Genomic DNA, 26,532 nt, shown 5'->3' on the forward strand with positions numbered 1-26,532 from the left:
ACATGAGCAACATTTATCTGTGAAACATGAAGATGGTGGTTTTATATTTTCGTACTGGTTACACACCTATAGCCCCTGAACTTGGGTTGCTTCAATTCTCTGCATAGCCTCAGCCTTGTAAGATTAGCAGTACAGGGGCTGGGAATATGGCCTAGTGGTAAAGTGCTCGCCTCATATTCATGAAGTCCTGGGTTTGATTCCTCAGCACCACATATATAGAAAAAGCTGGGAATGGCACTGTGGCTCAAGTGGTAGAGTACTAGCCTTGAACAAAAAGAAGCCAGGGACAGTGCTCAGGCCCTGAGTTCAAGCCCCAGGACTGGCAAAAAGAACCCAAAGATTAGCAGTACATTTATTCACCTTTGGTTTAGGGTGACAATGGTCAGTATTCCTTAGGCTCCCTTCCATTGTATCAACACTTACTCTGATTGGCAAACTTACTTTGTAGACTTGCCAGTTTCCAAAGGTAGAAGCGTTCTTCCTGTAGGCTGTGGCACCTTTCTAGAGAATGGGATGTTTGGAATTAAGTATTGTGTTCCCTTTAAAATGTCATGGAATTGCTAGTGTGCAGTTAAAATATTTGTCATAATAAGTGTAGTTTTATTTAGGAAAACATTACAGATCAAAAGGCAATCAATTTCTCTTGAAGCCCTGAAAACTGCTTCAGATGTCATTTTATCTGAGTTCACCAAAAGCAACACTGACTGGCTTTCAAATCTTTGTAGTTCCTTTGCACTGCTGCTCATTAGGAGACTGGGGTGCCTGATTGCTATTCCACATTCCTAGTCTGGCTGTCTTCCTGAGGGGTCCTGCTATCCCTGAAGTGATAAGGAAGAGATCTGAGCTCTACACCAAGACGGAAGAATCCACAGAGCTAAGGTTGGGGGAAAGGTCTGGATAAGCCTGGGGCAGTTAAGGCAGGTCAGCTTCATTTCAACAGGTTTCCATTTAAACTGCAGGCAAGAATCATACCACTGGCGTGTGGAGATCACAGATAGCCAAGTCAGCACTTCATTACTTCCTTTCTCTGTCTCACTGTTTTATCCTTAAACATGATTGCTTTGCCTTACCTTTTAAAATTCATGTTGCCTGACTTAACATAAAAACTGATGTTAGCTTCAATGAGTTCCAAAATCAGTAACCAAATATAACTTTAGACAGTCTTTTTAAAGGTGTGTTACTTTGTATTAATTTAAATCCTCTACTCTCCCAACAGGTTCTGGATCAAGGCAGTCCAATTCTTAAATGACTTTTCCAGTCAGTTTTATAGAAACCTGCCTGAACTAAGTGCAGAACAGATTGAGTTAACATGGAAGGGAAATAAAAGGCTTAAGTGTGTCTGTCTCTATGGGGCTCAACAGTCACTGGAACTATGAACTCCATGGGTCCAGGTTCCATTCAGTTTGAGAGGCCAATCAATAGCCATTACAGCTTACTCATGTGAAGTAAATGTACTTCCTCTAGCTTGCTAGCTGATAGATAAAGGCTGAGTGGCAGGAACCAGTAAAGTGGCAATTGTAGGAAAGACCGCATTGGTACAGCTTGTAAGTTATCTTGACCTTTCTCCTCTTGGAATATAGTAAGTTTTCAAAGTCAATCTTGCTGAGCTCTGAAAAATGTTAAGATATGACCCCCAGCAGTACTAAACCCTCAGTGAAATTTGCAGCAGGGCAGGTTCTGTTGGGCAGCCCTTTTTTTGTTGTCAGTTTTGGGGCTTGAACTCCGAGTCTGAGCTTTTGTACAAGGTTAGCACTCAACACTGAAGCCATAGCTCCACTTCTGGCCTTTTTTGGTAGTTAATTGGAGATCATTCTCAGACTTTCCTACATGGGTTGACTTTGAACTCAAGTCTCCTGAGTAGCTAGGATTACCTGTGTGAACCACTACTACATGGGCAACACTTTTGTAGTAGGCCTAGATTGTCTCGTTTTATTTCAGTTTGTTATGATCTGTTACACTTAGGCATGTGTGTCCGCATGCACACATTTTGTTACAAAAATGCAAAATGGATATCACAAAATTACATTACGACTTTTGTCCACATCATTAAAAAAATTCTGAAATATATATATGTGTGTGTGCAATCAGAACTGAAGTGTTACTGTTCTTACAGCAATTATGATATAACTGCAATTTTTTTTCCTTTTTGCAATCCCGGGGGTTGAACAGGGTCTGGCCCTGTCCCTTAGCTGCTTTTGCACAAGGCTAGCACTCTACCACTTGAGCCACAGTGCCACTTTGGGCCTTTTCTGTTTATGTGGTACTGAGGACTTGGACCCAGGTTTGCTGTATGCTAGGCAAGCACTCCACCGCTAAGTCACATTTCCAATCCTTTAGATTCTTGTGTCTACAGTCATGGCAGGACTAGCACAGGAGCTAGAAAAGCTATAGAACACCCATATGCTGACGATGGCAATGCTGCAGGGTGTGATGACCAAGAGCCCTCGAGTGTGAGCTATGGGTGTAAAATTGCAGTGCTATTGCTTACATGATCAACTTTGAGCACTATTAATAGATGTTTCAGGAACTTTTATGACGTAATCTACAGTCAGAATTGTATCCATTGCACAGTAATAAATGGTCCAAATTTGCATGCTCTTATTTTCTTTGTATCCGCCAGTCACAGCAAGACCAACTCCCTTTTATTTGCTTTCACTGCTGTCGCTGTCGCTGTCACTGCTGCTGTCCCCATCACTGTCACTGCTGAGTGCATTTAGGTCGGCCAGGGCTCTCCTATAAGGAAAAGACACTGGGGGTTACACTACAGCTCAGCAGAGTTGGGGTGCTCAGTGGCTGCCATTCACCCACATCACCACAGTGGTTCTGAAATCAGAAAACAGATATTGTGTCAGCATTCAACTTGAAGAAGAAAGGAAAAGGTTCCAACAGCTCCAATCCATAAGGAAGGCTTCCCTGACTGTATAACCAATGACACAGTCATTTCTATATCCTGGAAGAGCAAAATACCGGAGAAAGCTGTGAACATCTCAACAGGTGAAACACGGTTTGTTCCTTCCCGGTGAGGATTCCGGCTCCACTTACTTTTGCTCTGGGCTGACTGCAAAGTCCGTCATTAGCCTCTGGGCGAGCGCTTTACTCACAGGCAAGCTCAAGGCACTTGCCAGCTTCACCACCTCCACGGCCTGAGCGCAACTCTCAGATGCTTTCGCAGTGTCCATAAACTCATTCAGCAACTCAGTTCTGTAAAACAAGGCAAAATGTGTAAAGGACTCGACAGAATTTCCTACCCTTTAATCAAAGACTTGGGTTACCATCCAGAGTGGCACACACTTGCAACCCCAGCTACTCAGGAGGTAGAGGAGGACAAAAGAGGGTAAAGGTTCCATGCTACCCTGGAGCAGTTAGGGAAGACCCTAACTGAAACAAACTAAAAGCAGGGCAGGGCGTGGCCCAAGTGGCAGAGTACTTGCCCAGGAAGTGCAAAGCCTAGAGTTAAATCCCAAGTACCCCACTAATGGTTTATAGACAAAAGGCAAAGTAAGTTCACTAATAAAATCTGGAATGGCAGCTTCCAACGTTGTTACATAAAGTGTAAATTTAAAGTTTCGAGAGAGACAATGAACATTTAGTACAGGTAATGAGGACCACCTACTCAGTATACCCCAAATCTGTTGTAATCACTGAGCACAAAAAGCTGTTTGCCTCAGAATGCCCTGGAGGCTGGACACTGCTAACCAAAGGGTGTCCAGATGTGCGGCTGAGGCAAATGATCAAATCCCAACCCGCAGTAAATCAAAAGCCACGTGGTTACTTCCAGCCTATACCAAGAGAAGCCTGTTTCAACTTACCCAGGGATTTTATTATGCTTTCTGAAAAGTCCCAACATTTTCCTGTGTAAGAGGAGAGAGGAAAAGGTGATTACAATAGAAAAACAGAAGGCAATTACATGAATCTATTCTCCCCAAGATTTTCGGACAGTCCTTTTCTTCCTAACTACACGCTTAAGGTCCTAAAGATACACAACAGCTGGTTCCTCTGCCCCCAGCCCTGTGTGTGCATCGGCATCAGTTCAGGGGCTTACACACGCTCCTCACCAACTTGAACAGGAATCCATACATTACCAGCTAACAGAAAGCCTGAGAAACAGCTGCTGTGCGAACTGCTGGTGTTCTGATCGCTACACTCCAGAGGTCAGAGATCCTAAATTCTATCCTAGCCGGCCTCGTCTAACATCCTGGGTCAGTCAACTGGGTTGTGAAGCACAGGCTCAGACTGAGGCAACGTTCTCGTGTAAGTGTACACCACCAACCTGCCACGTGCAGGACAATGGTGAAACACACACACTCAGCTCCCATGGCTCAGCTGAGGTCCGTACCCCTGCGCCAATCATCATAGCCTGGTTCATAGCAAGTGACTGCCAACCTGCCTGACCTAACTGGCACAGCACTAGAAGGTAACGCGCGCGAGTTAGGCATCTTTTCCTGGGCACAGAGAAAGGTGGTAGGTATGAAGCCGTGGAGCTCCTCAACATTACCTTTCAAATACACACTTATGTTCAACACAAAATATGGCAGAACTAGTTCTGGCTCTCCTATAACTATCCATTGTCATTTTTGCTTGTTCATTTCTCCAAATGAACACGCACAAGCTTCCAAATCACAAACACGGACGCGGTCTGAATGATGTGCTGACAAAGGCACAGCCAGAATACGGCAGCTCCGACCAAGAATGGATTCTTATCAAAGCCATGCTTAATAAATGTTTCTGAAGCCTAAGTTCAGAGCCCATATTTTACGCTAGGCAGGTGTGGGTGGGAGGAACACTTGAAAATGATACTTAGATAACACAAATGATCAGAGCTTTTGTTCAAAGTTTCTTTGATCACTTTGTTCACTTGTAGAAACTGACAAGTGAGGCTACGTGAGGCGGCGGAACACTCCACAATGACAGGTGAAACCAGCGGAATTACCCTGACACGCGCCTGGGAACCCAAGGCCACCCTGGCTAGTACACATTAAGTAATGAAGTGACTTATTTGCCCAGAGACACTGAAAACACAAGTCAGAAACTGAGGGCTTGGAGCATGTATGGCTCAAGTAGTAGAGTACCTGCCTGCCTACCAAACTGAAGGCACTGAGTTCAAACCCCAGTACCACTTAAAAAAAGCGAAAGAAAAGTGACAAATTCAAAGGAAAGAATTTTCTGCTTTCAGCTCATCTGAACTTTACTCTCTGCTTAAATGTATTATACATGTAAGTTTGCTTTTTATCCATTCTTTCCCAAGTTCCCATGAAACCTCAGTATACATTCTAGTTTGGCTCTAGATAAATCATGTCTTCATCCAGCCAAACTAAAGCACCTCCATCCAGGGACTGGGTAAATGTTTTAGAACCAAATACAAATGTTTCTGGTTTACACTTGCCTCCGTGTACTCACCAGGCTTCCTGGGTTCTCCCAGCTCTTAAGAAGAGGAGAGCTATACAGTTGAGAGAGTTGGCTGGCCAATTGTAAGCACTCTGTCTGGCTGCTTGGCTTTCATATGTAGATTTGACATCAGCAGCACAGTCGGCAAACACCATCTGAAGCTGAGAGGACCTGAGAGTCAGAACTGCCCAGTTGGTCTCACCAGCATTAAAATTCACAAGCAATGTATTCTACCATCTCAACCTATTAAATAGATTTACAAGTAATTAAAACAAAAGGATCGTGATTTGAAATAAATAATTACTTATATCTTTCAATTGCAAGTTTTATTTTAGCTATATATTTATTTATTTATGGCCAATCCTGGGGCTCGAACTCAGGACCTGGACACTGTCCCTGGCTTCTTTTGCTCAAGGCTAGCACTCTGCTACTTGAGCCACAGTGCCACTTCCAGCTTTTTCTGTTTACATAGTGCTGACGAATCAAACCTAGGGCTTCATGCATGCTAGACAAGCACTCTACGGCGGCTAAGCCACATTCCCAGCCCTAGCTGGAATTTTTTTGGCCAGTCCTAGGCCGTGAACTCAGGGCCTGAGCACTGTCCCTGGCTTCTTTTTGCTCAAGGCTAGCACTCTGCCACTTGAGCCACAGCGCCACTTCTGGCCATTTTCTGTATATGTGGTGCTGAGGAATCGAACCCAGAGCCTCATGTACATGAGGCAAGCACTCTTGCCACTAGGCCATATTCCCAGCCCCCCTAGCTGGAATTTTTAATGTAGGTTGCTCTTTATTGTCAGGATTGACAACTATTTTCCTATTTGTTTTGGGCTAGAGGAATGAAAAAGCTATTTTTTTAAGAGCAACATATGTTTCCAAGTATCATAATGAGAACTATCCTTAAATAGGTATTAGTAACAAATGACACATTGGTTAACGTATCTATTATTAATGGTAATAAAGCCTGAGTTTGAAGCTCCTACCTGTGGTGGATGCTTATCCCTTGCCATGAGCATCAGGAGTTCCTCCCTTAGGTTATTGCGAAAAGTGTGGCCATATTCTTTACTATCTTAAAAGGACAAAGGAATGCAACATTGATCACCAAAATGTAAAGCTCACTGTTGGTTGTTACTCTCTTATTTTTTTTATGGGAAAAACAAAAACAAGAAAGAGGAGGCACAGAAATGGAGGGACAAAGGCTGAACAAATGCAGCCAGTGGTGCTCACTGGACACAGTTGAAATGAGCTATTCCACTTGCAGGTGGGATGGGAAGGGAAAACTGGGAGAGTGAGGAAAGGGGGTGACATTGCTTGCTCCCAAAGAAATGTACTCTTGCTGTCCACCGGTGGCTCTCATGCCTGTAACCCTAGCTGCGTAGGAGGCTGAGAGCTGAAGGCTGCAGTTGGAAGCCAGCTCGGGCAGGAAACTCTGTGAGCCTCTTATCTCCAATTAATCACAGAAAAGGCCCGAAGTGGCGCTGTGGCTCAAGGAGTAGCGTGCTAGCCTTGAATGAATGAAGCTCAAGGATGGCGCCCGGGACCACAGTGCAAACCCCAGGACGGGCAAAAAAAGAAAAAAGAAACGTACTGTTTATCTGACTTATGCAACTAGAAGCTCTCTGTACACTACTTAGAGTAACAGTAGCTTACATCCCTACTTGGGAGACTGAGATCTGAGGATTAAGGTTCCAGCCAGCTGGGGCAAGCAAATCTGAGACACTCTCTCCAATTAACTGGTAAAAAGCCAGATCTGGAGACATAACTTAAGCAGTACAAGACTCAAAAAAACCTGAGCAAGAATGTAAGGCCCTGAATTCAAGTTCCATTACCAGCACCAGTCAAACATTGTTGGCATTTACTCTAGGATTCTAGAATCCAGCAGGGCGATTCACAGTTTAAGAACAAGAAAGAACGGAGGCATTGCCAATAGTCTGATCTATCTCCAAATCAGTGCTTAGCTCTTCTACGTCGTCATTAGACAAGTCTTGGGGAAATAAACAGCAAGGTAGGCCTTAACAGTCTCAGTTTTTCAGACATGAAAATTGAAGAAAGAAACTGACTTTTGCTAATACAGTTATTTAGTGAAATACTGTATGACATATAGAGTATCTACATCTCATCTTGCAGCCAATTTACATAAACAGACCCCTCCCCAAATCCACACTCACGCTATCACTAAGAAATAGCTAACACTGCCCCTAGCTACTAGGGAAGCACAGTGATGAACAACCGTGGGACAGAAGAGAGCTAGGCTTTAAGGTCAGAGAGCTACATTCAGATTTAGTCTACACAATCATCCTTACATCATATCACTTAATGAGCTTGTTTTCATGTCATGTTTCAACAAATGTTTACTCACCCAAAATGCAACATGAGCAATGGCCTTGAAGAAGACCTCAACTAATGTGCTCCTTTCAGTTAAAAATGGGAGTTTAGGTTCTCACCAGTGTAGTTAATCACAATACAGGAACCTGGACACAACACTGATACTGACCTCTCCAAATCTGAGGGATCATTTCTAGCCGATTGGCCACGTCCAATGCTTGAAGAAGATCTATCAAGGTTTGAGAGTGGGGAAAGAACACCTGATGGGTGAAATTCAAATGTTATAGTAAGTATTCACCAGGAGCAATAATTACAAATTTAGCTATCAAGATAAATGACAAGTAATGAATCATCTTACGGAAGGTACTAGGTTCTTATACCACTTCAAAGTGACATCAATTTGTTCCATGAGACAAATCAAACTGAGAAACTTGGAACTGTGATGGAGAGAAAAAGCATGGTTAGTCTACTATCTCCATATCTAACAATAATGTTATGATTAATAAAATTTATCACAGTTATAGAATGCTGTCTGCAAAGTATTGAAATATTGGCCAGTATCTTAAAATCTGCCATCTTTGACCCTCAATTTATCACTTTTGATAGCCTTCTCAGAACACCTATAGTATTCTGGCAACTAGATACAGAAAATTACAGATTATTTTCACATTAAAAGAATGCAGTGCAAGGGGCTGGGGATATGGCCTAGTGGCAAGAGTGCTTGCCTCGTATACATGAGGCCCTGGGTTCGATTCCCCAGCACCACATATACAGAAAATGGCCAGAAGTGGCACTGTGGCTCAAGTGGTAGAGTGCTAGCCTTGAGCAAAAAGAAGCCAGGGACAGTGCTCAGGCCCTGAGTCCAAGCCCCAGGACTGGCCAAAAAAAAAAATAAATAAAAAATTCACTCTTTGGGGCTGGGGATATGGCCTAGTGGCAAGAGAGCTTGCGTCCCATACATGAAGCCCTAGGTTCGATTCCCCAGCACCACGTATACAGAAAATGGCCAGAAGGGGCGCTGTGGCTCAAGTGGCAGAGTGCTAGCCTTGAGCAAAAAGAAAGCCAGGGACAGTGCTTAGGCCCTGAGTCCAAGGCCCAGGACTGGCAAAAAAAAAAAAAAAAAAAGAATGCAGTGCAAGCAGTTGCCAGAAACCCATCTGCAATTCTAGTTACTTGGGAAGCTGGGAATTCTAGTTACTTGGGAAGTGAGGATCACAGTTCACAGTTCAAGGCCAGTTGGGCAGCAAAATTCGAGACTCCCTTCTTAACTCATACCTTGGAGCAGTGGCATGCACATGTTATCCTAAACTACTTAGAGACCAAAATGGCAAGAATCATGGTTCCAGACCAGCCTTGGCAGATGCCTGAGACGCTATCTTGACAGAAGGAAGATGGACCTTGTCATCTGAGCAGGAATATAAAGCTAAGATAGGTGGGACCTGGTCCAGATGAACACCTGGGCAGGAAGCAAGATCCCATCTTAAAACTAACCAGCAAAAGCCGGGCACCAGTGCCTATAATCCTAGCTATTCAGGAGGCTGAGATCTGAGGATCGTGGTTCAAAGCACTGGGAATATGGACTGGTGGCAGAGTGCTTGCCTCATATACACGAAGCCCTGGGTTTGATTCCTCAATACCACATATATATATATAAAAAAGCCAGATATGGCGCTGTGGCTCTAGTGGTTCAAGCCCTAGGACTGCCCCCCACCCCCCAAAAAAAAGCAGCCAGGGCGGGAAAGTCTGTGAGACTCTTATCTCTTAATTAACTACCAGAAAACTTGAAGTGGTGCTGTGGCTCAAGTGGTAGAGCACTTGGGCTGAAGAGCTCAGGGACAACACCCAAGCACAGAAGATTGGGAAAAAAATCATTATGGAATGGACCAGTACATCTTGTTACAATTTAAAAATAGATATGTTGAACCTAAATGTTACAAAGTAAAAAGAACATAAGGAGATCACCAAATCCGGCAATTTTATTGCTAGCTTTGTTTTCTAAGCTTTCAGTTAGTATGGACTACTAAGTACAGGAATATTCCCCTAACACCAGAAGGGAGCTACACAGCATCACTAAGATCCTCCCATCTGGGAGCCCACTAATTAAAACAAGAAATAAAGACACATTGCCAGTATACTCACTAGTAGAAATTACGATGAAAATCAGCTCCAATGAATTTCTGGTTATCTCCCGTATTTAAAAGGTCATGTACTTGGTAAGCAAGTTCTAGATCTCGGAGAGAAGAGCACTGAAAATTTGCAAGTAGTATTACTCTGACATTCTTATAAGCAAAGCTGTGACTTAATACAGAAAAAAATATTAAATACTTTCTTCTATAAATGCTTATGCCTATTCAATTTATTGGCTGATAGTGAATAAAAGGAATTCAAGGGAGGAATTACAGACCCAACTTTTGTAAATCTACAACAAAGCTCTTTTGATTTAAAAATTGCACCTTTAGAAACAAATACCAGAAAAGACACAGAATGCTCTGCCCAGTATCGCTGTATTAGCAAAAGCCACCCAAAGAATTGCTATGGCTCTTCCTTCTCATGGGACGCTGAGTGCTTGCTGTCAGCAGATACCCACTGCAGAGGCATGGCTGAGCGCGTCCGTGCACAGCCAGAGGACAGCTCTCCTTAGGAAGCGGGGCAGTTTGTACTCAGGCAGAAATCCTGTGAAATTTCCCCAATGATCAGCGTGATAAACAGAAAAATCAAAAGGCTTATCAATTTGAAAAGGTAGCTAATAGGATAAATACAAAATCTTCTGAAAGCGTATTTGTCTAGAGGCACGGAAAAGGCAAAACAGGATTCCCATTGCTAAAATTTTCCAAAAAAAGGGCAAAAATATGATAAACAAAGGGTAGAGTTATTATGTGATCTAAAACTATGTATTATCAAGAAAAAAAGAAACAAAAACATGAACACAGGAGGAAACAAAAGAATCACAGCTCCCAATTACAGATAAAATTAAGAAAAGGAAAATAACCTTTAAAGTAGAGAAAATGAAGTTAAACAAAAATTAGTACTTACAACATTCATGGCAGACTGAAAAAACTTATCTGAAAATCAAAGTTCACAAGAGCTTTAGTTGGTATAGATGAAATGTATTTTCACATCAGAAATATACATAAAAATTTTGCCAACAGATAGGTGACAAAGTAGCTCAAGCCTGAAACCCTATTTGGTTTTAGCAGAGATTAGGGGATGGTGATTTAAGGCCAGTGCAGGAATACATTGGGACAGTGGCACACACACCATTCTGGTGACACAGGGAAGCCCAAACAGGACTATAGTCCATGCCAAACTGGATGAGTCCCTACCTCAAAAAATAACCTTCACCAAAAAAGGCCAAAAGTGTTAGTGGAAGAGTGCCTGCCTAGCAAGCACAAGGCCTCAGTTCAAATACCAATATCACTGAAAACCCAACCAAACCAAGACAGTTCACATGCAAGCTAAATCCTGTCCCCAACATAGGCTAGGCTGCCACTTGGGCAAAAACAAGACAAGTCTACAGGGGAAAAGGTAAGCAATTTCTGTACATACCATCATCTAGATCCTTTGGGTGAAATTTTTTCCCCACCAATTCTTTCATTATACTGTAGATAATGAGGGATGGTTCTTGTGAAGAGTTTGCTGCAGAGCAGAACGAATGGCTTTGTTTTTATCAGGAGTCTACACTCTCCAGTACTAAAATGAAACCCACAGCACCTAGTTCAGGGGCACTCCCATCTTCTGGCTCCATTCTGGACCTAAGGCCTGGCCCAGAGCTGAAAGAATCCTTGTACCTTCACACTGTGTGTCTATGAGCTCTGGAAGAACCAGAAGCCTCTGTCTACGTGTCCTATTTACTATTCTCTTCTTCTTAAGTCTTTTCAGAAAAGTGGCAAGAAAATAGCCAGTGCTTACACCATACTCATTTACTCTTACCAAATGAACACACTTTGAAACAGAAGCACGTTATTTGTTAATAATCAGTTGTGTTCCTTTTCAGTATGATCGAATGGGAATGCTGAAAAGAGGGACGTACACAATGAAATGGGGGCAGTTCTTTTTAAACTACATTGGTCAAGCACGCTTACAATGCCAGTAGTCAGGCAATAAAGGTAGAAGGATCAAGAGTTGAGTTCCAGGCCAGCCTGGATTACACTATAAGATCTACCTCAAACAAATTACAAGCAGAGTAAATTTTCTATTAATTTGTATGCAGAGAAGACAAATCTCAATACTTAATGGCACAAACCCAAAGGACACTATTTCTTACACAAATTAGTGAAATATTATACATACCAGGTTGATAAAACACCCGAATAATATGGTGGTATGTTGCAAGTGAAGGTTCTCAAATTACCAGGTGAAAAGAAAAAAAATAAAGAATATAGTAAATCACAGCTGTGTAAACAAAATGCAGTTTGCCAAAGCACTAGTATTTAAGGAATAGTAGTATCAGGCAAACAACAGCATTTAATCCAATGCTTATTATTAATATATTCCATGGAGAAAACCAATGCATAATGAAAGAAATCCATTACCAAGCAACTTGTAATAAACTAAATACTGAAAAATATACAACACAATACAACATATTTGAGTTCAAGTAGCTAATTTTGTTTATAAGAAAATCATGTAACTTGAGATCTATTAAAATTAAAATACTAAAGCAACACTGTAAGTTGCTATAAAGAACATGAAGATGATACAGGCATCCCCACTAGTTTCCCCTTGGTATCCACGGGGAATGAAATCCCCAATGCAAATCTTTTTAGGCCTCTCACCGTGAAACCACTGCCAGCAGCAGGCTTAGTCTGCATGTATCATTACCTATTCCGATGGCTTTCATTTCACGTAAAGTTTGTAAAGCTGGAAATTTTCCATGTGAATAAAATCCACGAAGACATTTCAGAATGGTATTAAAAGTCTGAAGATTTGGTTTCACCTTCTGTGCAACCATATGTTTCAGCAGCTCCTAGCCAAAGCAGGATATTGTTTATTCTTGGATTACTTACTAATTATACAAAAGTTGAACACTGACTTTCTGGCAATAGTTGTTTGTTTGGTTTTGTTTTATTGCCAGTCCTGGGGCTTGAACTCAGGGCTTGAGCAATGTCCCTGGCTTCTTCTTTTTTTTTTTTTTTTTGGCCAGTCCTGGGCCTTGGACTCAGGGTCTGAGCACTGTCCCTGGCTTCTTCCCGCTCAAGCCCTGGCTTCTTTTTGCTCAAGGCTAGCAGCGCCACTTCTGGCTTTTTCTATATATGTGATGGTGAGGAATTGAACCCAGGGCTTCATGTGTGCAAGGCAAGCACTTTACCACTAGGCCATATTCCCAGCCCTGTGGCTTGTTGAAGGTTAATAATTATAGCCTCAATTTAAGAGTTTGTTGCTAATTAGGAGAAAGATCAACACTCTTATCTTTTGTGCTTTTTTTTTTTTTTTTTTGCCAGTCCTGGGCCTTGGACTCAGGGCCTGAGCACTGTCCCTGGCTTCTTCTTGCTCGAGGCTAGCACTCTGCCACTTGAGCCACAGCGCCACTTCTGGCCATTTTCTGTATATGTGGTTCTGGGGAATCGAACCCAGGGCCTCATGTATACGAGGCAAGCACTCTTGCCACTAGGCCATATCCCCAGCCCCTGTGCTTTTTTTTTAGGAGGGGGTATACAGGGAGTGGAACTGAAGACCTAGAGCTTCCTATACATAGGCACTCTACCACTTTCACCACTCTCATTTCCACAACTGAGATTCCCAGCTCTTAGATATCTAAGATCCACCTGTCTGATCCTTTCTGGTTCTTGCGTGTCAGACAGCTACCTAACTTACAGGATTGGTATGGAAAAGCAGTAAACAGGCAACTGGATCTGTGAGCAGTGGCTAACAAGTATGTGCTCAAATGAATGCTTTATTCATCTTAAATCTTTTTAGTAGATAATGCCTTAACTCTAGTAAAGAAGACAAACTGAGGTTTATCCTTACCTGTATATTCTTCCATTTTTGCTCAAACTTCACATTACTCATTAGTGCTGTTGCTTTAATCAATGCATTGAAGGTATATACATCAGCTGTAAAAGAAAGCTGCTTTAACAATAGGGTTGAAGATTTGCCTTTAAACAGCCAAGAAGACAAAATGGTCAAACTTATATACTTCTTGGCTAATCACCACATGTCCATAAAACTGGATCTCCAATGTTATAGAAGTCAAAACTTGGGCCAAATGACAGAGCCAAGATCCAATGATTTCACACAGGTTCTTGGGAGAAAAAAGAACAGAGGGGCCAAATGCCAGTGGCTCACGCCTGTAATCATAGAAACTCAGGAGGCTGAGATTGGAGGATCAGGGTTTGAAGCCAGCCCAGGAAGTAAAGTCATCTACACTCATATCTTCAATAAAAGTGCTCAGAAAAAGCTGACAGTGGTGCTGTGGCTCAAGTGGTAGAACACTAGAGGCTCAGGGATAGCACTCACATCGAGTTCAAACCCCAGGACCAATCAACAAACAAATATGAAAAATAAATAAATAAAAAGGATATAGGGGAGTTCCCAAACTCACCACTAAGTCTGTTGTTCAATAACTCAGTGTACAAGTTTAATGCCTGTGCACAAGCTCGGTGCTAAAGAGGCAAAAGAAAAGGGCAACATCATCAAATTTATTCACCACAGAAGTACCTGCACATCTACTGTTCTAGGGTTGGGAATGTGGTAGTGAACAACACAGACCAGGCTCTCATTCTCATGAAGTGGATATGGATATTCTAGTGCAATGGTTTTCTACCCAGGGGTACTGGGCAATGCCTGGAGGCATTTTCATGTGACAAGTAGAGGAGGGGCAGGAGTCCAGAAGACCAAGACAGAAAGGTCAAATCTGAGTCCAGCCTGGATTGCTTGACAGATGCTTCAAAAACTATCTTGTTATACCTATTTAAATAAGTTCTATTTATAGACTTAATTCCATAGCCCAAATATCTCTTAATATTTGTACAGAGACTGCAAATCCTACATATTTTACATTTAAAATACCATTTCCAGGCCCAAGCATTTCAGCAAGGGAAACGGAAGCTGAGGTTGAGAAACTTCAAGTTAGTGGACTTAAAAATGAAGATAAATGAATGTACCTTCACCATTCCTTGGATCATTGTACAGTAAGAATGTGCATTCTTCTCTGGCATTAGGTCAAAGATTCTTTCAGCATTGTTTTTTGGTCTAGATAAAACATTGCGTGTTAACCAGGAAAACTTGTAGTAACTTGACACTATTTACTGACAACACATTCTAGGCAATGTGATAAGCACTTGGCTGGATATAACCTAAAGTTATTATCATCTTGAAAACGGGGAAAAAAGCGAGGCCCCAAAACCTTAAGTTGTTCAGAACATTACACAGGGGCTATAAGCAGAATCAAAAGGAAATGTGGCCAGGCAGTGGTGGCTCACCCCTATAGTCCTAGCTACTCAGGAGACTCAGATCTGAGGATCGTGGTTCAAAGCCAGCCCAGGCAAGAAAGTCTATGGAGACTCTGATTGCCAATAAGTTACCAAAAAGCCAGAAGTGGAGCTGTGGCTCAAGTGGTAGAGCACTAGCCTTGAGCAAAAGAAGCTCAGGGACAATGCCCAGGTCCTGAGTTCAAGCTCCAGAACTGGCACAGAAATAAAATCAAATAAAAAGACCAGAATTAGGGAAATTTCTAAGGTAACACTAATGATGAAAATACCAAAGGAACCATACCACATCAAGTGTACACCAAGTTAAATGGAAAAACATAAAACTAAACAAAAACAAATCCCAACTCTTAAACAGATTCTTAACCTGCTAGTTGGAATAACTTAGAAAAAAAAGCTTAAATTAGATATACTGGCACAGACCTATAATCCCAGCTCTTGGAGGGTGGTAGAGGATTTGAGGATAGCCTGAATTCCACATTAAGATCATTCAGAAGTTAAAGAAAAAGCAAAGAAAGGTCTCAATGATATGAAAAAAAATTGTAAAAACAAATTGTATTTCAGAGTATTACAGGACTACATCTTTTCCTGGGGGTAATGGAAAAATACATTCTCCACATACCATGAAAAAATTATATAAGGTGTTAATTATAACATACTTCCACATAACTCCAGCCGGACGACCAGCCTTTGCGTTAGCTTTTCCATTATTTTCCTCTGTGGCCTCTTCCTGGAATGTATCATACCAAGACAAATTAAAAGACAATGCAATGCCCATTATACTATTGATAATATGAAAGGAAATGGGAATTCAGAACAATTCAGATCTAGCAGAAAGCAAAAAGAAACGCAGGAAAATGTTTACACCCCCAGTTTCTTGAATGAATTCTTGGTGAATTCAGAGGAAAATCAGATATGTCTTTTGTCTTGAGACAAGATGAAGCCCAATGCTGTGTATGGCTTGCCAAGAAGAAGGTGTCAAAAAAACAAAACAAACAAAAAACACCCCAAAACTGCACAGCCTGCTTCTCCAGGGGCTACACATAGCTTCATTCATATATTAGTATAATTCATGTCATGTCAAAATTATATTAAAAGTGAATGAGATAAGAAAATGGAGGGGTAAGACTGATGAGAATACACTGTTTCAATGTATGAAACTCCCCTTGTACAAAAAAAAATTTTTTTTAAAGTAGCATCGGTTCATACTTAATAGTAAAAGCAAGAGAAACTGACATATAAATCAAGGTCCAACAACAAAACAAGGCAGGGTAATTTTTTCTTCCTTTTTTTTTTTGCCAGTCTTGGGGCTTGAACTCACTCTCCCTGGCTTCCTTTTGCTCAAAGCTAGATACTACCTCTTGAGCCATAGCACCACTTCCGGCTTTTTCTGTGTACGTGGTGCTGGGCAATTGAACCCAGAGCTTCATGCATGCTAGCCAAGCTCTCTACTGCTAAGTGACATGCCCAGCCCTGCTAGGATAATTTTAAAAGACTAAATCTTGTCCTTTCTATACACAAGCCAAATCCTGTGCGAAGCTGACATTGTTTGGCTGGCATCACAGAGAACAATGCAGGCTCTATAGCCTGCTGTCTTGGGAGCTCAGGCTAGGTGACAGAACAGCCAGCCAAGGGCTTCCTAATATTCTCTGAAGGATTCACTGCCTACGCACTTTGGAAGGCTTAAGTCATTACTCTATAGTAATCCACATTTGGTGGAGAAAAATTAGGAAGCAAAATCCTCATAATTTTATATCAACTAGAAAAACATGCTAAACTCAATTTTTTTCTTATGCATATGAAAAAAAATTATGAAAAGAATAAAAATAGGCTGAGAAGCCCTTACTCAATATGCCTGAAAAAGTGTTCAGATTTTGGATTTTTAATAAAACACAAATATACATATGAGATGTCATGGGAATATGATTCAAGTCTGACCATGAAATTCAACTATGGTCATATACACTTTAGATATATAATACTAAGGTAATTTTGTAAGTAGTTTTAATATGCCCGATTTGGGCACAACAAGGAATTTTCCATATAATGGTGGTCAAAAAGTTCCAATTCCAGCTGGGAATATGGCCTAGTGGCAAGAGAGCTTGCCTCGTATACATGAAGCCCTGAGTTCGATTCTCGAGCACAACACATATAGAAAATGGCCAGAAGTGGCACTGTGGCTCAAATGGTAGAATGCTAGCCTTGAGCAAAATGAAGAAGCCAGGGACAGTGCTCAGGCCCTGAGTTCATGACTCAGGACTGGCAAAAAAAAAAAAAAATAAATAAAATAAAAAGTTCCAATTCCACACTATATGGCTACAAATATTTGGGTTAGAGATTTCAGGTCAGGGATGTTCAACCTTTATGTTGATGCACTTTCATGACACTTACAAGCATTTACTTTGTATACTTATACCATCACTCTCAATGGCTAGTCAACACTCTTACCATATTGGACATCCAGATTTTTTTATTTGCAATTATTGGTATAAAAGCAAATATTTGTGGAAAATGGCACATATATTTCTGTTCACCTGATCCAAATGATTCCTTGTAATTTACTTGAAGTGAAAATAGTGGGTTTGAGAGACAGGCTATGACCCCACCTGCAGGCAGCCTGTGGCACAGTACTGTTTGCTGGACCTCTGGCCTGGCTCCCCTGCCCTACAAGCATGCATTTCTGAGAGGGTCATGGAAATGGAGATTTTCCGGACCATTTTACATCACATTGTCATTTGAATGATAGAAGGGCTAACAATATGGATTAGGTGAGGACAAAATAGGAGTTGTGCACTGGTGGCTCACGTCTGTAATCCTAGTTATTCAGAGGCTGAGATCTGAGGAGCAAGATTCAAAGCCAGAAAAATTGGGGCTGGGGATATGGCCTAGTGGCAAGAGTGCCTGCCTCGGATACACGAGGCCCTAGGTTCGATTCCCCAGCACCACATATACAGAAAACGGCCAGAAGCGGCGCTGTGGCTCAAGTGGCAGAGTGCTAGCCTTGAGCAAAAAGAAGCCAGGGACAGTGCTCAGGCCCTGAGTCCAAGGCCTGGCAAAAAAAAAAAAAAAAAAAGCCAGAAAAATTCATAAGACACTCATCTACAATTAACCACTGAAAAGTCAGAAGTGGAGCTCTGGCTCAAGTGGTTGAGCACTAGCCTTGAGCTCAGAGACAATGCCCGGACCCTGAGTTCATGCCCCAGAACCGGCACTAACGATTAACCAATCAATCAATAAAACAAAAATAAAAATTCTAAGGGAACTAACATTAAAACAATTCTTTAGAAGTCTCTTCCAAGCCAGGTGTTAGTGGCTTACACCTGTACACCCATCCTGTACACCCAGCTACTCAGGAGGCTGAGCGGAGGACTAAGCCAGCATGAGCAGAAAAGTCCATCTCCAAAATAACTCGCAAAAAACTAAAATGGAGGCATGGCTCAGGTGGTAAAATATAGCCAAGCAAGGAAGCAAAAATGAGGTCCCGGGGCTGGGAATATGGCCTAATGGCAAGAGTGCTTGCCTCCTATACATGAAGCCCTGGGTTCGAATCCCCAGCACATATATAGAAAACGGCCAGAGGTGGCACTGTGGCTCAAGTGGCAGAGTGCTAACCTTGAGCAAAAAGAAGCCAGGGACAGTGCTCAGGCCCTGAGTCCAAGCTCCAGGACTGGCCAAAAAAAAAAAAAAAAAAAAAAAAAAGAGAATGAGGTCCTGGGTTCAAATGCTAGGACCAGAAATAAAAAACTAAAAGGTACAGGAAGAGATTCCTGTACCTTTGACACATGGCACAAGAAACCATCGTATTTAGAGAAGGCAAGTTACATAAATAAAGTAACTTAAAAACAACAACAAAGAAAGTCAATGCCAAAAGTTATTACCAAGTCTTCTGACTGCTGAGGTTGTTGAAAATGATAATCACTTGGAGGTTCACGGTCACCATAGTAACACAATAAATCCAAGAGACTATTAGTTGTTTCAAGGGAGACAGTGGTTCCTACAGATAGAAGAGAAAAAGAGAAAGAAACCTTCAAATACCTAAAAACAAAATCTTTTTAGGCCAGGCATTGGTGGCTCACACCTGTAATCCTAGCTACTCAGGAGGTTGAGATATGAGGATGGTGGTTCAAAAGCCACCCTGGGTAGGAAAGTTTAAGAGACTCTTATCTCCATTAAACTGCCAAACCACCTCAAAAAAAAAAAAAAAAGGAGGTGTGACTGAAATGGTAGAGGACTAGTCTGAAGCTCTGGGATAGCGACCAGGCCCGAGCTCAAGCTCCAGGGTAGGCACCAAAACAACCTTATTAGATTAAAATGACTCACTTTTCCCACTAGCAGTAGTTTTCCTGGTTATATACTATCATCTACCACTTTATCAAAGAATGAATAGTTGTGGGAAATCTATCGCTTTTCCACTAGCAGTGGCTTTTTTGGGCTACATACTTAGTATCACCTACTACTCTATCAATTAATTTTAAGGGGGGGGGGGCACAGGACAAACAGTAGCTTCCCTTGTCTGAAACAAGGTTGTCTGGCCTTCTTCACTTAACAACTTAAATAGAGTGAAAAGTTTCATTTGTATAATTTGACAAAGATAAAATGTGAATCTGTGCCCATTAAATTTATGCAGTTTATTTTTTAAAATTAGCTTACACTAGTTATACAGATGGGATTTCATTGTCAAATTTCCACCCATGCTTACAGTGCATTCAATCAATCTTACCCCTGTCAACAGTCTTACAGAAACTATCTATGGTTGTAACTGGTATCTATAAAATGAATAGTCTTCAAACTGTAACTACTTATTTACCCTGGCTCAGATCCACTTGAACAAATTTGAATAGATGGAGACCCTTACTAAAAACTTGCCTAGAAATACTAGCATAATTGCCTGTCTATAGTAAGACATTTTTTTTCTTGTATGTGTGCCAGTACTTGGGCTTGAACTTGGGGGCTGGTCACTGTTCCTGAGCTCCTTTGCTTAAGACTAGTGCTCTATCAATTGAGCCACAGCTCTGCTTCCGGCTTTTTGTGGTTAATTGTACATAAGAGACCCAGAATTTTCTGGCCTGGGTTGCTTTGAACTGCAATCCTCAGATCTCGGACTCCCGAATAGCTAAGATTACAGGCATGAGCCACCAGTGCCTGGCCTATAGTAGACTTTTGAAAGTAAATTTATAGACCCCATTGTCCAAAACCTCACGGTCCTTCTTAGCAATTGTTAAAAATAGAGAAACGGGGCCTGGGAATATGGCCTAGTAGTAAAGTGCTCGCCTGGTATACATGAAGCCCTGGGTTCGATTCCTCAGCACCACATATATAGAAAAAGCTGGAAGTGGCACTGTGGCTCAAGTGGTAGATTGCTAGCCTTGAGCAAAAAAGAAGCCAGGGACAGTGTTCACGCCCTGAGTTCAAGCCCTAGGACTGGCAAAAAACAAAACAAAAAAAGAGAGACAGGAAGGAAAGAAAAGCATGAGCTATAATTTACTATTTTTAAAGAAAATCAATCTATCTTTCATATCAAATCTAGTTTCTGTGTGTGTGTATTTCAAGGATTGATCTCAGGGCCTCATGCTCTTTTTTTTTTTGCTCACAAATGAAGCACTACCAACTATGTCTTCTTTTTTTTTTGTTGGTCATAGGGCTTGAACTCTAGGCCTGGGCACTGTCCCTGAGCTCTTCAGCTCAAAGTTAGCACTCTACCATATGAGCTACAGTGCCACTTTCAGTTTTTTCTGTGATTAAATGGAGATAAGAATCTCAAGGACTTTCCTGCCTGGGCTGGCTTTGAACTCTGATCCTCAGATTTCAGCCTCCTGAGCAGCTAGGATCACAGGTGTGAGCCACTCACGCCCAGCCCAACTGTATCTTTCTATATAAAGTACATCAACTGACACTGTCCAGGAAGTGTATTCATTATCTGACTTATGTAATCATAACCCCTGTGTATATCACCTTTACAATAACAATAAAAAATAACAATGTTAAAAAAATGTATCAAGAAAAAATGCCCTTCAGGAAAATTTAAGCAGAGAAGAGGAAATACAGGAAAGTGAAGACCTAAGCCATAAAGAACACAAACGACACTGGGTGCAGGTGGTTCATGCCTGTTCTACACAGCAGAGCAGAGAAGTGCATGAGAAACCCCTCTCTACCACCAAAAAAGCCAGAACTGGAGGTATGGCTCAAGTGGTAGAATATTAGCCTTGAATGAAAAAGACAGGCTCTGAGTTCAAGTTCTAGTGTTTGCACAAGACAGAAGGAAGGAGGGAAGGAGGGAAGGGAGGGAGCGAGGAAGGGAGGGAAGGGAGAGAAACAAACTAGGCCTTACATCTCAGAGTAGTATGACTCTGGAAAAAGCGGATCCCTAAAACAACCGTATAAAGTTGCCTTAACTAAGGCACACTAACTGATAAAGTGTAGAATTAAAGATGTGAAATGCTTAGCAGAAGAACAATTAGTGCTTACTAGGTGCGTGGTAATAATTTTTTCTATAATTTCCTCCCCTAGTGTATTGGTACTAAGTGTTACTGAGCTATGCTTCTGAATAACTGCTTGCACCTGTACTTATAGGTAAAACTAGAAAAAGACAAGCAGCACTAAAAATTTGAATGCTCACATATATCAGGTGTTGTTCAAATTCAATAAGCAGATAGAAGAGCCTCACAAATTCATAATGTGTTGTCATCATTCAGCTGTACATCTAATGTGATAGTAGGCTGCAAACTAAAATTCTCAACACAACCTTATGTGTTTATTGTGTCCAGATCCAGTTTTCTTCTCTTCCACATTTAGTACATCTTTATCTTAAACCAGTGAACATCTTGGATTCCAAAAACTTCTAGAGGCTCTGAGAAAGTGTCATTTTCAAGGTCATAGAACAATTAGTGTCAAAGCGATACCAAAATCAACACCCCAGATCCCACTTTATTGATGGTCTGGGTTCGATTCCCCAGCACCACATATACAGAAAATGGCCAGAAGTGGCGCTGTGGCTCAAGTGGCAGAGTGCTAGCCTTGAGCAAAAAAAAAAAAAGGGCTGGGGATATAGCCTAGTGGCAAGAGTGCCTGCCTCGGATACACGAGGCCCTAGGTTCGATTCCCCAGCACCACATATACAGAAAACGGCCAGAAGCGGCGCTGTGGCTCAAGTGGCAGAGTGCTAGCCTTGAGCAGGAAGAAGCCAGGGACAGTGCTCAGGCCCTGAGTCCAAGGCCCAGGACTGGCCAAAAAAAAAACAAAAAACAAAAAAACAAAAAACACAAAAACAGAAGCAATACAGCTATCAAACAGTATATATAGCACACTACTGGTAACTTTTACTCAATACTATCTGGATTATGTAAGTGCCCTCATATGTTCCTAGAGGGACTTGAGTTGAAATGAATCACCTGCTTGTGAGAGCTGATCAAACAGGTCCACAGAAGCTTTAACTTTTTTGAGTTTGATTCGTTCCTTCAGGGCATCTTCACTTATGCCTTCAATCTGAGGTTCTAAGTACTCAGGCATTAAACACTAGAAAAACAAATTGGCTTAAGTTAACATAAATAAGAGATGATCTGACAGAGATGATAAGCCAGTTTTGTAAGACAGGGGTTTTAGCATCAATATATCAAGATAAAATTTTACTGCTCTAGGAAGTGGAACTGTGGCTCAAAGCGGTGGAGTGCTAGCCTTGAGCAAAAGAGCTCAGGGCTGCATCTAGACGCCCAGTTCAAGCCCCGTTACTGACAAAAAAACCCCAACCTTTTCTGCTCATTCATGTTTCATGCACCAGATATTTAGTACTTTGACATAAATGTTTTAGTACGTAATCTAACTAGGAAAAAATAAAGACTAAGTAATAAACTTTAGTCTGAAACAAGGTTGTTTGGGCATCTCCAACCTTAAGAATTTACAAGTCTCAAATATAAATACCCAATATATATCAGATGGTCCCAACTTCATGACTATATAAATTTTTTTCTTCCTTCTTATCCCCAATCTTGACCAAGGGTGTCAGAATGCACCCAAAGTCTTTCATCTTTGATGTTGCCTTTCTTCTAAACATTCAGTTCCACCACAGGATGCTGGGTTTAACCCTTCACTAATTTATTCAAATACATTTTGACATAGATATTTCACCCAAGGCAGTACAATAGGAACTAAGGATTAAGACAAAGAAAAGAAAAGAAGAAAGAGACATTTTCTGCATTCAAAGTACTAGACTGGGAAGTCTAGTGGAGAAAATAGGCTCAAATGAATCTTTACAGGTGGAGAGCTTCCATACAGCCCTGGGCTTCACCTTCATCACCAAAAGAAAAAGAAACCATGGGGTTGGGGATATGGCCTAGTGGCAAGAGTGCTTGCCTCACATACATGAAGCCCTGGGTTCAAACTCCCCAGCACCACATATACAGAAAACAGCCAGAAGTGGCGCTGTGGCTGAAGTGGCAGAGTGCTAGCCTTGAGCAAGAAGAAGCCAGGGACAGTGCTCAGGCCCTGAGTCTAAGCCCCAGGACTGGCGAAAAAAAAGAAAAAGAAACCATGAAAATACAATGTGAAATTGTGCTGCCCACCATGGAGAAACCTTTGAAAGGTTTCCAGTGATAGTGAACCTTCAAATCTAGCCTGGGCAGAAAAGTCTGAGAGGGTCTAACAATCAACCAGCAAAATGCCAGACCAGAGAAATGACTTAAAAGCTCGCAAGCAATCGTGCCCCTGGAGCAAAACACATGAGAGCTGAGGTTAGTATTTCTGCTCATACAGTTGAGGGGGTGGGGGGTTATGCACATGTTATCTGTTTTGATCCCCACACTTATGGAATACACAGTACTCAGTAAATAGTCGCCAGGTACTATAGGGCATTACAGGACTGAAAATAAAGAGGTAGACAAAGGTATCATCTATACTGTCAAAGCAGAGGGTATCTGACCTGGATATACAGAATGCTAAATAGAATATAAGGGTCATTGAAACAGACAATAGACAATAAAAAGAGACAACGAACACAGAAACCTGAGACACCACTGGTTGGGGACAGAGAGCTAATGAGATGAGAGGAATAGTCATAAAGATGAAGAATGTAGCATGACACCCCGGGGCCAAACAGGGAAATATGAGCAAATCCCGGCAAAAGAGCTTATCAAGATTAGTAAAGGCTTTTCATTTGAATACTGAGGGCACTCAAACGGTAAATATTAGCCAAGGAAGTATGATTTAAGTTATGTGAGAAACACAACTCCCTCTCCTTACCGGTATATGAGGTTCAGCTATGTCCTTCTGAAAAAACTTAGGGTATGAATTAATAATAAACTTTGCGGCAGTCTCTCCAGACTTCCTTGACAATAAAAATGAACGCTATGTGAAAAAAGCAAGACATATAAATTAGCATTACATGTAATTTAGACTGGAGCAAGTTTACAGTTATACATCCCCAGAAAAAACTCTCTTCTTGCAAAAAAGAATGCAACAATACATGAAACCCCAATAAGAAATCAAATTAGGTGACCAGGCATGGTGGTACACATCTATAATCCTAGCCACTGGGAGGGTGAGGCAGGAGGATTGAATTCAGAGCCAGCCTGAATTCAAAGAAACAAATTAAATGATAGTACTTTACATATCCAACTCTTCTACTGAATGTGATACAATTTCAGGCCACATTTTATATAGATCTCAAAGTATATAAAACAACAGTTAAACGGAACTAGTTTGTTCTGATGCTAAAAAGCCCTAATATTAAGTTAAAACTAAAACCTTCCCCAGAGACAACATCTAAAAAAATTTTTAAAAACATAATGGTTTACAGTCTGGTAGTTAATCACTAACTATACATTTTTCAAAGATTTAAACAGTTACCTATGCTCCCTTATACACTATCTAATAAGAATAAAAATAAAGAAAAAGAGGTGCTAGAAATGTTACGTGGAAATACTCACAGATTCCACCGTGGACGTGGGTATAAGGTAAGGGTCATCATGAAATACATAAGGGGTAGCTGTGGGGTCCTGTAGAGAAACAGACATCTTTTGAGATCTAATAAAACCTTGTGAATTTTAGTTAGGTACTTAAATTTTGTAAACTGATTTTTGTTTTGTTTCTATGTCAGTACTGGGGCTTGAACTTGTGCTCTTGCTCTGTTTTCTTGCACATGCCTGGTATACTTACTTGGACCATCTGAGATGGAGTGTCAGATTTTCTAGATACATGCATATAATATTCTTGCATGTAATGTAAACATAAAAGTATGTACAGATTATACATATCTATAGAGAGAAAAAACATATTAATATCTACACTGTACTATCAACTCAATAATCCTGGTCTACAGTTACGTAAAACTTAAAGCAAGGGGCTAGGGATATGGCCTAGTAGTGGCAAGAGTGCTTGCCTCGTATACATGAGGCCCTGGGTTCAATTCCCCAGCACCACATATACAGAAAATGGCCAGAAGTGGCGCTGTGGCTCAAGTGGCAGAGTGCTAGCCTTGAGCAAAAAGAAGCCAGGGACAGTGCTCAGGCCCTGAGTCCAAGCCCCAGGACTGGCCAAAAAAAAAAACTTTAAGCAAGAACTGGGCACCAGTGGCTCACACCTTTAATCCTAAAACCACTCTGGAGGCTGAGATTTGAGGACTGTAGTACAAAGCCAGTCTGGGCAGGAAAACCTGTTACTCTTGTCTCTAACTACCAAAAAAAGCCAGAAGTGGAGCTGTGACTCAAGTGGTAAAGTGCTTGCCTTGAGCAAAAGTGCTAAGGGACAGCACCTAGACTGTGGTTCAAGCCCCAGGACTGGCAAAATAACAAAAAACTTTAAAGCAAGTAATGGCTTAAATCCCCATAGCTTAAGTCCCCTAAGACTTCTGCAATTTTAAACTCTCTACATTAGATCCTCTGCACAGAATGGCCATTGAGAACTGATTTAGGATTATTTACTCTATCCTCCTCAGTCCCCCACCTCATCCTCTTGCCCTTGTAAATAGCAAACCCTTACCCCATATTTTAAACCTCTTGACTGGGCTCTTGATGCCTTGTCTTACTAACTTGGAGTCACCTGAGCCCAGAGATTCCCTGCCGCTCTAAAGGAAAAGCTTTCTGAAGCAGTTTCTCCCTCTAGCTTTCTCAGCCATTCTCACAACCCCATGCCATCAGCGAGGCTCTTCTCATAGCACTCAAACATACACGTGGGTAAGTGATAGTACTGACACAAGAGTTTGGAATGTGGACACTAGATAGAAAATTAGCAATCATGAAAGCACTATCTGTCAAAAGGCCTGTTTCTAAAGATGGTCCATAGGTGGTATTCAGGACCTTGGATTCTGTGAATTTTCTCAACATTCCCAGACCTACTTAGCAAGGCTCACTGGGCATAAGCTGTTTATTTTCAATTACTTTCCTTCTGTATGTGTGGAACTTGGTATGTT

General features: G+C 41.5%; 1 protein-coding gene and 1 non-coding gene across 2 annotated transcripts in view; both read right to left on the reverse strand.

The window, feature by feature from the left end:
* Positions 1 to 2,514: 2,514 nt before the first annotated feature.
* The window catches only part of Ptcd3 (pentatricopeptide repeat domain 3), a 32,048-nt gene continuing 8,030 nt past the window's right edge, over positions 2,515 to 26,532 (reverse strand). Inside the window, exons 5-24 of the mRNA XM_048352556.1 lie at positions 25,052 to 25,120; positions 24,366 to 24,470; positions 22,523 to 22,646; positions 19,013 to 19,128; positions 15,794 to 15,864; positions 14,811 to 14,898; positions 14,249 to 14,309; positions 13,675 to 13,760; positions 12,529 to 12,673; positions 11,998 to 12,048; positions 11,254 to 11,343; positions 10,741 to 10,769; positions 9,847 to 9,953; positions 8,066 to 8,144; positions 7,877 to 7,967; positions 6,366 to 6,451; positions 5,398 to 5,546; positions 3,810 to 3,851; positions 3,043 to 3,201; positions 2,515 to 2,733 (exon numbers count right to left, since the gene is read on the reverse strand). Coding sequence (XP_048208513.1) covers positions 2,643 to 2,733; positions 3,043 to 3,201; positions 3,810 to 3,851; positions 5,398 to 5,546; positions 6,366 to 6,451; positions 7,877 to 7,967; positions 8,066 to 8,144; positions 9,847 to 9,953; positions 10,741 to 10,769; positions 11,254 to 11,343; positions 11,998 to 12,048; positions 12,529 to 12,673; positions 13,675 to 13,760; positions 14,249 to 14,309; positions 14,811 to 14,898; positions 15,794 to 15,864; positions 19,013 to 19,128; positions 22,523 to 22,646; positions 24,366 to 24,470; positions 25,052 to 25,120 — 1,839 coding nt within the window. The 3' untranslated portion in view covers positions 2,515 to 2,642. The remainder of the gene's footprint in view (positions 2,734 to 3,042; positions 3,202 to 3,809; positions 3,852 to 5,397; positions 5,547 to 6,365; positions 6,452 to 7,876; positions 7,968 to 8,065; positions 8,145 to 9,846; positions 9,954 to 10,740; positions 10,770 to 11,253; positions 11,344 to 11,997; positions 12,049 to 12,528; positions 12,674 to 13,674; positions 13,761 to 14,248; positions 14,310 to 14,810; positions 14,899 to 15,793; positions 15,865 to 19,012; positions 19,129 to 22,522; positions 22,647 to 24,365; positions 24,471 to 25,051; positions 25,121 to 26,532) is intronic.
* On the reverse strand, positions 4,224 to 4,360 carry LOC125356962. The gene has a single exon (XR_007211999.1). It is a non-coding gene; the product is annotated as a small nucleolar RNA SNORD94 (small nucleolar RNA).

Source organism: Perognathus longimembris, chromosome 8, assembly GCF_023159225.1.
Source record: "Perognathus longimembris pacificus isolate PPM17 chromosome 8, ASM2315922v1, whole genome shotgun sequence".
Taxonomy (NCBI): Eukaryota; Metazoa; Chordata; class Mammalia; order Rodentia; family Heteromyidae; genus Perognathus; species Perognathus longimembris.